Raw genomic sequence first — 10,622 nt, 5'->3', positions numbered from 1 at the left:
GGAGACCGGATTCCGTGATTTTCTAAACACCAGCTACCAGAGCTTATGACTCTGAGGGGCCAAACCAGGGAAGATGAGGCTCCCTTTGCACCCAAAATTTAGGGAGAGGCGAAAGGGGACCGGATGCCCTAGCGCGGCAGAATCCGGCGAAGGGCAGGACCTGAAGGGTTTGGGGAATGCCCTGAATGTGCAGACTGGGGGGGCGGATTCAGGGCGTGCCTGTCTCTGATTGGCTATGCCGCCCGTCGCTCCGCCCGTGTTCTATAAGATGCGCGGACGGCGGGCGTGGCTCTGGGGTGGGGGCTGTGGCCGTGTCTAGCTGTTCAGGTGCGTGGTGCTCATCCTCCCTGCGCACCTACAGCCGCAGACCGCCGGGGGGGCGGGGGATGCCGGGCTGCCGCATCAGCGCCTGCGGTCCGGGGGCCCAGGAGGGGACGGCAGAGCCGGGGTCGCCGCCGCCGCCCCGGGATCCCATGCCATCCTCTCAGCCCCCGCCCCCAACTCCGACCTTGACCCCTACCCCGTCCCCGGGTCAGTCCCCGCCGCTGTCGGACGCAGCCGGGGCTTCGGCAGGCGCGGCCGAGGGCCAGGAGCTGCAGCGCTGGCGCCAGGGCGCTAGCGGGGTCGCGGGGCTCGCCGGCCCCGGAGGGGGCTCTGGCGCGGCGGCGGGGGCGGGGGGCCGCGCGCTGGAGCTGGCCGAAGCACGGCGGCGGCTGCTGGAGGTGGAGGGCCGCCGGCGCCTGGTGTCGGAGCTGGAGAGCCGCGTGCTGCAGCTGCACCGCGTCTTCTTGGCGGCCGAGCTGCGCCTGGCGCACCGCGCGGAGAGCCTGAGCCGCCTGAGCGGCGGCGTGGCGCAGGCCGAGCTCTACCTGGCGGCTCACGGGTCGCGCCTCAAGAAGGGCCCACGCCGCGGCCGCCGCGGCCGACCCCCCGCGCTGCTGGCCTCGGCGCTGGGCCTGGGCGGCTGCGTGCCCTGGGGTGCCGGGCGACTGCGTCGCGGCCACGGCCCCGAGCCCGACTCGCCCTTCCGCCGCAGCCCGCCCCGCGGCCCCGCCTCCCCGCAGCGCTGACCTCCACGCCCGGACCCCTGGCCACCCCGACAGGCTTCGCCGAGGTGCCGACCGACCGACTGATCGCGGACGCCGGCTGGATGGACTACGGATCCGCAGGAAGAGACAGTGGGGGGCCAGGGGCCCAGTAGAGGAGGCTGAGGTGCGGTCTTAGCGGCTGGTGCGTTCGAGGGTTAGGGCGTGTGGGGGGCTGGTCCAGGGCCCGGGAACTCCCTTCCCTGGAGCTTCTGGCGTCAGTTGGGTCCTTAGTAAAGCTGCCACTTTCTGTTCCCGCCTCTCCCCGACCATCTGGGGAGTGAGAGGTGGTAGCACCAAGTCTCCATTATAAGAGTTGGACTCTTGAGGGGGCTCAGATCCCAGGAACGGGTTGGCGGCAAACTTTTACCATTTGGAACCTGCCGCACGGATGCAGAATCCCCCATCCTCACCCCCACTTGCGTGGCCTTTCCCGGGCCCCTCGGAGCTGTGAGCAGTCTTGCCCTTGAGGATGCTGCTTCCTGGCGCCGCCCAGCTCCGTGCCTTCGGGAGGACAGAATAATGAGGCCCCAGGATGGGGTGGGGACTGGCACAGGGCTGTACCACTGAATTCCCCCTCTAGGCCTGTTTCACCTCTGGGGAGACGGAATCCCAGAAAGGTTTAGGATTTGTTCTCTTCATACTTAGGCCCTTCTTCTTCTAGGAGACAGCTTTTCTTATGCCGTCATGCAGGTTCGCTAAAATTACGGCCTGACTCACATAACCAGGACAGGATGTCTGGCACCTGCTCACCCAGGGATCCTTACATAGCAGAACCTAGAGGCTTAACTCCCAACCTGTCACTAAGATGGCTCGGCCAGGGTGGAACCAGGTGATACCCTTTAACAGGCCCCAAGGGGGCAGGTATGGCATCAGCTTCCAGAAAGGGGGGCCTTAAAGAGCCAGATCTGAGGTGAGATCTGCTTCTCTTCCTGTCCAGATGCCCTTCAGCCTCCCATTCCTCTGTTCCTCTGTCCCCACTGTGAATGACCTGGCTACCTCATTGCTGCTCACCAGCTGAGTTAATTTCACTCTCACTTATCAGTCTGCGAAGTGGATCTCAACCTCCCAGAGGGGCTGTGGTGATGTTAACCCAGGGCATAAGTCCTCCTTCTTCCTCACTAAATCATGGAAAGATAATTTATTTATTTTGTTGTTTGTTTCTTTTGAGACAGAGTTTCGCTTTTGTTGCCCAGGCTGGAGTGCAATGGTGCGATCTTGGCTCACCACAACCTCCGCCTCCCGGATTCAAGCGATTCTCCTGCCTCAGCCTCCCAAGTAGCTGGGATTATAGGCATGCGCCACTACGCCCGTCTCATTTTGTATTTTTAGTAGAGACCCGGTTTCTCCATGTTGGTCAGGCTGTTCTCGAACTCCCAACCTCCGGTGATCTGCCCGCCTCGACCTCCCAAAGTGTTGGGATTACAGGCGTGAGCCACTGCACCCGGCCGATAATGTATTATTTTAACTCACACCTGGAAACAGGCACTGCTTTTGCTGATAGAGCCATGAGCTAATTTAAAGTCCTACTTTTGCAGAGTGGAGAGGGGATTTCTCAAGGTCCCATGCCAGTGAGGGAAGAACCAAGGTCCCTGGCCTGTGTGTGCACCTCCCACAGTACCCTGGGCAGGGGCTAGGGAGAGTTGTCCTCTAGATCCTGTCTGCTCTGTGACTTAGAACAACTCTGCCCCCTCTCTGGGCCTCTTTCCTCAATCCCTCCTTGAGTCAGGGCTTGGGAATGGGGTGAAGTGGGGAGAATGCTTCCTTCCACAGGAATCTGGGAGGGTCAGGTGCACTGCTCTCACAGGCTAAGGCTTGGGGCCCTTACAGGATCCTCCCTCATCAGCCCTTCTCCCTGGATACCAAACTTTTTGGCTGGTTTCTCGGCTAACAGCGAGGCTTTCCTGAACCCTTTCTTAGCTGGGGAAGGGAGGTTCAGGAGGGGGTCTCAGAGCCTCTGACAAAGGTAGGGAACCCCAGGGAAGTAATGAAGGGGGCAGTGCCATCCTCTGGTCTTTCCAGTCAGGGAACACCTTCCAAGGCCACTTGGGTCATTTGGGGTCTAGAGGCTTAGACAGGACAGGACATCTTGGAAGGAGCTCAGCTCAGGCCTTGGTTCCAGGCTGCAGCCAGGACGGTTTGTTTTCTGGGTTGCATGGGAGGGGGCACTTGGTCCGGAGAAGCTTTTAGCTAATGGTGTAAAGTGCTCGGTGCCATCACAGTTTTGGCTTTCTCCAGGATTTATTTGTAATCAGCTTGTCCCGATTTGGGGGTGGGGTGGGTGAGTAGAGAATTAGAGACGACACTGGCTAGTGTGTGTGTGTGAAGTAGAGGGTAGTAAATGGAGATTGGTCCTGGTGTCACAGGCAGCTCTGCCCCATCCCTCCACTTCCAGATGTCCCACTGCTCCTCATAAAGCTTCCTGGCCAGGGCACACACATGCAGACTTGAACCCCAGCTCCTAGTTAGTGCTATGTCCATTACCACATAGCCAACTAACAAAAGGCACTTTTCCACACCTGCCTGACCCTCCAGGGCCCCCTCTAGAAGCTCACCCGTCTGGCTTTATTCAGGCCGGGTGTGGTGGCTCATGCCTGTAATCCCAGCACTTTGGGAGGCCAATCACTTGAGGTCAGGAGTTCAAGGCCAGGCTGGCCAACATAGTGAAACCCCATCTCTGCTAAAAATAACAAAAATTAGCCGGGCATGGTGGCCGGGTGCCTGTAATCCCAGCTACTCGGGAGGCTGAGACAGGAGAATTGCTTGAACCCGGGAGGTGGAGGTTGCAGTGAGCCAAGATCATGCCACCGCACTCCAGCCTGGGCAACAGAGCAAGACTGTCTCAAAAAAAAAAAAAGCTTACCCATCTGGCTCCATTTTCTTCTTAATCAGCAAATATTGATAGGGGCTCAGAAAGCAGAGCCAAATCAGAGGAGGGTCTCTACTTTTAAGGGCTTATGTCTCCTGGCTGTTTTCCAGGCAGCCTTTCCTGGCTGTCACCATCCCAGGGGACCCCTTGAGGGCTGAGCAGTTTGTTGGAGGCCAGCTCTAGCCTCGGACAGAAAGCTGACCCACCCCTTTTCCCCACATGACTTTCAGAACACTTTCTTGGTGGCCCCCAGCTCTGGGGACAGGACTGAGTACAGGGATCTTGGGGGACCTGTGCATTGAGGACACTGACGGCCACCAATGAATTTATATCTCAGCAAAGGGAAATGAGGGGAACAGGAGCCTTTCTTCAGGCTGGTGCTTGGGGCTGGGAGACCAGTTCAAGGTTCTAATCTGGGACCTGCCCCTCAACTGGATAACCATGTGGGCAGTGCCACCAGAGGGCAGTGTGGGGCTGCTTTCTCGATACGAATGGGGTGTGGCCTGGAGGAGGTTCAGTCCTTTATTGTTCCTGCCCCCAATCCCTTTCCCCGGTAGTGCCCGGGCTTCCTAGACCTTGAGCTGCAGGGGTCTGGGAGAACGAGCAGGGTAGTCTCGGTTGGCGCAGCCCTAGAGTGGGAGTGTAGTTCTGGGGATAGCTTCCTGGGTGGAGTGGGACTAGAGGCCACAGCTGTGCCCATCACCGGCTCCCTAGGGGCGGGAACACTCTTTGAAAGGGGAGCAAAGCTGGGTGCGGTGGCTCACGCCTGTAATCCCAACACTGGGAGGCCGAGGCGGGCGGATCATGAGATCAGGAGATCGAGACCATCCAGACTGACACGGTGAAACCCCGCCTCTACTAAAAAAAAAAAAAAAAAAAAAAAAAAAGAGGAGCAAAGGAAGCTCCTTTGGCTGGGCTGAGCCTGGAACCCCAGGGAGAAGACCCATTAGGAAAGACTTCCAGGAAAGACAGGTAGCCCTTGTTGGGGTCACTATCCGGATAAAAGACCAGAGTCATTTTGTATTCACAGATATGTTACACTAACTGATCAGAACCCAGGGTCCCACTGCCAGTGGTGGCCAGTGTTGCCTCTTAGAGATTAGGCTGGAGCCACAGAACATGGCCGAGGTGGTCCAAGCCTGCAGCCGCTCCCCTGTCGGTGGGTTCTTCAAGAACCACTCGGGTGCTTAGGCTTCTCAGAGCTGAAGGAGAGGCCTGTTGTCATGAGAACAGTGCAGGAGGAGATATTTGGGAAAGCTTGGAGATCCCCAACCTACTTCTTCCCCCATTGGTCCTTGACTGCACCCTGGCCAGGGGCGATGGGGGAAGGGAACCCTTGGTTCTGGAATAATATCTTAACCACCTCCTCTATGCCAGGCCCCTGAGCACTTGACACCCATTAATCTGTTCTGGTCCTCCCAACCACTCTGCAAAGTAAGGGTTATTATTCCCATTTCCACAGGTGAAGAAACAGAGGGAGGGCGGGTGACTTGCCAAAAGACATAGGAGCTATAAGTGAGGGATCCCTTAAACATTAGGCTATATGGTGATTCATTTATTAGGCTAAAGAGAGGTCCGTTTAGGGGGATATCTGGGCTCCCACATTCAAGGCTTTGTATAGTGACCCTTGGTCCTTGGGTCTTGGAAGGGACATGAGATGCTGGAGGGGTGGCAGAAGGTGCACCTCCCAGAGTCTGGGCACACCCCAACCTGGCTGTGCCCTGAGGGTGAGTCAGGCTGAGTCAGCAACCTGGCTTCTGATGAGGGTGGGCCAAGGATGCTCAGGGCTCAAGCCTCCCAAGGGCTTGCCTTGGAGGGCTGCCTCCTCTCCCTGTAGATCTGGGCTGGCTAACAGGGTGAAATCCCATCTCTACTAAAAATACAAAAATTAGCCAGGCGTGGTGGCATGCGCCTGTAATCCCAGCTACTCGGAAGGCTGAGGCAGGAGAATCGCTTGAACCTGGGAGGCGGAGGTTGCGGTGAGCCGAGATCGCACCATTGCACTCCAGCCTGGGAGACAAGAGCAAAACTTCGTCTCAAAAAAAAAAAAAAAGAAAAAGAAAACTTGAATATTAAATGAGAAGTCATACTAAGTACCTGGCACATAGTGGAGATCCATAAATGATGGAACCAATTTGCCCAGCCCTGAAGAGGCCGCCAGGACAGAACCCCCAAGCAGCGTCGGCCTCTGCTTCTCTAGAGCATCACCATATCAGGAATCCCTGGAATGGGCCCTGGGGAACTCCATAAGGGGAGAAGTGGAGGCGGGGCAGGCTTTTCATCCCAGGAACATTCCATTCTAACTGCTCAGGCTAGGGGATCCCAGCCAAGGACAAAGGCCCAAGGGAACCTCTGCTTCCCCAGGAGCCCCATTCCATACTATTGCCTCCTGCATCTACTCTCCACAGTGCCCCCACCCCCTTCAGGCAGATTTCAAGTTGAAGGGCTTGGGTGGGGCTGGGTGGCTGTGGGAAAGAGGCCATTAAAGCTCTTGGAATTATTCTTTCCAGCTCCTTCCAACTCCTCAGAGCCTCCACTCTATGGATCTGGACCTCTGGATTCGGCTTTCTCCCTGGGCACTGCCTTCAGGAAGACGTTGAGAATTGAGCTTACACAATCCCAGCGCCCTCCTCACAGGAGCCTTTCACTTCACAGTGGCAAGGGGCTGGTTCTGGGGAACTGGCTGACGCTCTGAATTTCTTCATATACCCCACATTTGACTTTGGCTTACACTGTACAATTGGAGATGTTGCTACAGGCACCTGAGATGCAATCAGATTAACCGTAGCAAGCATTGCCAATGGGAAAGTCAAAATAATTTTTTTTTTTTCCCTTTCCCCCTACCCCATCCCCGGCCAAGAATTTCTTTTAAAGATATCGTCATCATTCTTAAACAACATTCTTAACCCCCAGCTGGGGTCCCCATTTTAGTAGATGTCATTGCTTCAAGTCTAACGGCGCCGGGAGGCCTGTTTGAGGGAAAACATTAGTTTGAAAAATCCCTGTTCCCTTCATCCACTGCCCTTGTTCTCCACGTGGGAGTGTGCCTGTGGCCCCTCAGAAAGATAGTCTGCTGACTCCTAGGGGTTGGGGTGGGGGACATACCTTTTTCTCAGGAAGAGGTGATGGCAATGTAAAACATCTAAGCAAAGTTTTAAATGAAAAAAAGGAAACACATTTAAACATCCTGATAATGGAGGGAAAGGGGGCACATTTACACATAGCCCAGAACTTGTAGAATTCTGCAAAGTGAATGTATATTGAATTAGTCTCTTGCCTTATACATTCAGGAAGAATAAATTTCCATAATGTAAGGCAAATGCATGGGGTTCTGAGGTTTACTTTGCAAGTGTCCTTGCTGCCTTTCCTCTGTGTCTATTATGGCTCTTTAAGTTGATGGTTCCTGGAGCAGCTTCTATTTAATTTCGTTTGGCCGTCTGGCCCTGTTGACTTTGATTTGCAGACCAATTCTCCCTTGACCTGACTCACAGCCACCTGCTCTTACCCCCTTCTTCAGGAAGTCTTCCTCATAAAGGATGTGATGACGGAGCTCAGGGATGAGAATGCACGTGTGAGACTGTGACACCGAGGAGGGTTGTGCGAATTGGTGACATGGCAGCACAATGGCCTGTGGGGGTTGTGTGACTGTGTGACTGTGCTGGCGGCCATATGGACCTGTTTTGTCAGTCGGTGTCTAAGCAGGAGATGGCACACTCAAACTGGGAAGTGTTTTAAAAATAGGGTATTCTGGCCTGGCATGGTGGATCACACCTGTAATCCCAGCACTTTGGGAGGCTGAGGCAGGCGGGTTGCTTGAGCTCAGGAGTTCGAGACCAGCCTGGGAGATCCCTGCTCTATAAAAATGAAAAAATTAGCCAGGTGGGGTGGCACATGCCTGTGGTACCAGCTACTTAGGAGGCTGAGGTGGGAGGATTGCTTGAGCCCAGGAGGTCAAGGCTGCACTGGGCTGTGATCGTACCACTGTGCTCCACCTGGGCAACAGAGCAAGACCCTATCTCAAGAAATAAAACAAAAAGACTATTTCCAAAGGCGTGGGCTGGGCTTAAGAAACTAACAAGGGGCTGGGTTTGGTGGCTCACATTTGTAATCCCAGTACTTTGTGAGGCCGAGGCAGGTGGATCACCTGAGGTTAGGAGTTTGAGACCAGTGTAGCCAACATGGCGAAACCCCGTCCTACTAAAAATACAAAAATTAGCCAGGTGTTGTTGTGTGCACCTGTAGTCCAAGCTCCTTGGGAGGCTGAGGCATGAGAATGGCTTGAACCTGGGAGGCGGAGGTTGCAGTGAGCTGAGATCGCGTCACTGCATGCCAGCCTGGGTGAGTGCTGTCCCCCCTCCACCCAAAAAAAAAATGTAATGGGATGGTTCAGCTCTCTGGGGCCAGCAACAGTGAGAAGCCTTTGCAACTCCTGAGTCTGAGGATGAGGAGAGGTCACTGTGTGGAGTGGGGCCCCTGACAAGAACAGTGACCTTTGGTTGAGGGATGTGGCCAACCATGGCAACCTGGTAGAGAGGGAACAAAGAGAATAAACATCTACTCCTCCTTTAAGTCTCCTTAAGACGCTGGGATGTCTCATTGGCAACCCAACAGGAAGCTGGGGAACAAGAGAGCCATTGATGCAGTCCACAGATGCCAGCCCCCAGGGCACAGAGCAGAAGTGTGGCGAGTGAAAGCGGAAGGGCAGCATATCATGTAACTGAGGCTGTGCCTTGTTCCTCAAAGTCCACAGCAACGCTCCTTCCCCATCTGGAGCTCCCACCACCCTCGGGTCTGAAGGGGTGGGTGGACTGTTGCTTGGAGAGCACAGTGAGGTTGGAAGGTAGAGGACAGGGCTTTTACCTCTCAGCCTTTGCCTTGCTGGCTCTGAGTCCCAGTTCCTAATTCCTGCCTGTCCTGGTGTCTTAGGTAGCCGCAGGAACTGTCCACAGGAGGAACCATGTCAGCCACTGAGTCGGTGTTTTTCTCACACTCGGAAACACTGCACCACTCCCAAACAAAACCACAGGCATGCTGCTGCCATCATGAGCCCTGGACAGTCATCACAAGCCATAATTAGTGTCACATGTATATCGAGAAAACATACATCTTGGCCAGGTGTGGTGGCTTACGCCTGTAATCCCAGCACTTTGGGAGGCTGAGGTGGGCAGATCACGAGGTCAGGAGTTCGAGACCAGCCTGACCAACATGGTGAAACCCCGTCTCTACTAAAAATACAAAAATTAGCTGGGCGTGGTGGTGGGCGCCTGTAATCCCAGCTACTCAGAAGACTGAGGCAGGAGAATTGCTTGAACCCGGGAGGCGGAGGTTGCAGTGAGCTGAGATCGCCCCACTGCACTCCAGCCTGGTTGACAGAGCAAGACTCTGTCTCAAAAAAAAGAAAAAGAAAATGTACATCTTGCCACACTGCTACACTGTGCCATAGTCACATATAAAATGACAAATGTCACAGTAATGTCAAATTATGCCCTGTCACATATGTACAGGAGACAACTGTCACAATCATGTGAAATCACAGTGCAGGAGCAGGATGGAACAGAGGTTAACAGCAATGGTTCTGGATCCAGACAAACCTCTTTGACCTCTCTGGTCTCAGTTTCTGTGTCTGCCAAATGGAAATGCTTTCTTTCCCCTTGTGGAGTTGTTGCAAGGATGATACGGGAGATCATGATTGGGAAGACCTCAGCATAGTGTCTGCTGGAGTGAAGCCCACCAGGAATGGTGGCTGCTACTGTGAATACCTGTCTCACACACCCCCACCGCCTCACGCCCGTGCGTGTGTGCAGTAGCAGCACCTGGACGAGGCCAGCCAGACACCCTCAGGTGCATGTGCCACAGCGCATGCACATTCACAGGCAAGCTCTCTGCCCGGAATGCTCTTTCTCTAAACATCTTCATGCCCTCCTCCCACCACCTTTATGTCTTTGTTCAATCAAATATCAACTTTCAATGAGTTGCACCCTTTTTTTTTTTTTTTTGAGATGGAGTCTCGCTCTGTTGTCCAGGCTGGAGTACAGTGGTATGATCTCAGCTCACTGCAACCTCCACCACCCAGGTTCAAGCGATTCTCCTGCCTCAGCCTCCCGACCAGCTGGAATTACAGGCACATGCCACCATACCCAGCTAATTTTTGAATTTTTAGTAGAGATGGGGTTTCACCATGTTGGCCAGGTTGATCTCGAACTCCTGACCTCAGGTGATCTGCCCACCTCAGCCTCCCAAAGTGCTGGGATTACAGGCATGAGCCACTGCGCAAGGCTCCTGACTTATTTTTCAATTTTCAAAACCCAGCATTTCCAGTCCCTTACCCTGCTATATTTTTACATATCACTGATCATCTAAGACCATACGGTTCAGTTTATTTTCTGTCTACTCTGTTAGAATGTAGTCTTCACAAGGACAGGGATTTTGTCTTTTGTTTGCTGATGCATTCCCAGCATCCAGAACGGTGTCTGGCACATGGTGGCTGAATGCAGTGTATTCACACGTACCAAATGGGTTTCTCGCTTTTTCAGTCCTTAACTAAACAAGCACATCCAGGCGAACTCCACCCCCCAGCTCAAAAAGGTAAGTCTGTTGTGTTTACACTGTGAGCCTCTCATGCCAAGGCTGAAATAGCCAACTCAGGAGGTGGGACAACTCAGGAGGTT

General features: G+C 54.4%; 1 protein-coding gene across 5 annotated transcripts; it reads left to right on the top strand.

Annotated features, from left to right (window-relative positions):
- Positions 1 to 299: 299 nt before the first annotated feature.
- Positions 300 to 7,274, top strand: TRNP1 (TMF1 regulated nuclear protein 1). Of its 5 annotated transcripts, none has more exons than XM_063657936.1 (3): positions 300 to 1,212; positions 1,779 to 1,998; positions 6,465 to 7,274. In XM_063657936.1, exon 1 carries the CDS (start codon positions 387 to 389, stop codon positions 1,068 to 1,070), a length of 684 nt encoding a protein of 227 aa, XP_063514006.1. In that variant the 5' UTR covers positions 300 to 386; the 3' UTR covers positions 1,071 to 1,212; positions 1,779 to 1,998; positions 6,465 to 7,274. The 5 variants fall into 5 exon arrangements, with proteins under 5 accessions (XP_063514006.1, XP_063514009.1, XP_054329774.1 ...); XM_063657939.1 differs by having other exon boundaries at positions 300 to 1,230; XM_054473799.2 differs by lacking the exon at positions 6,465 to 7,274 and adding an exon at positions 2,026 to 2,213 and having other exon boundaries at positions 1,779 to 1,917.
- Positions 7,275 to 10,622: the final 3,348 nt, after the last annotated feature.

Source organism: Pongo pygmaeus, chromosome 1 (genome assembly GCF_028885625.2).
Source record: "Pongo pygmaeus isolate AG05252 chromosome 1, NHGRI_mPonPyg2-v2.0_pri, whole genome shotgun sequence".
NCBI classification, from domain to species: domain Eukaryota; kingdom Metazoa; phylum Chordata; class Mammalia; order Primates; family Hominidae; genus Pongo; species Pongo pygmaeus.
The sequence above is the reverse complement of the archived record's forward strand: the minus strand, read 5'-3'. Positions and strand labels throughout refer to the sequence as shown.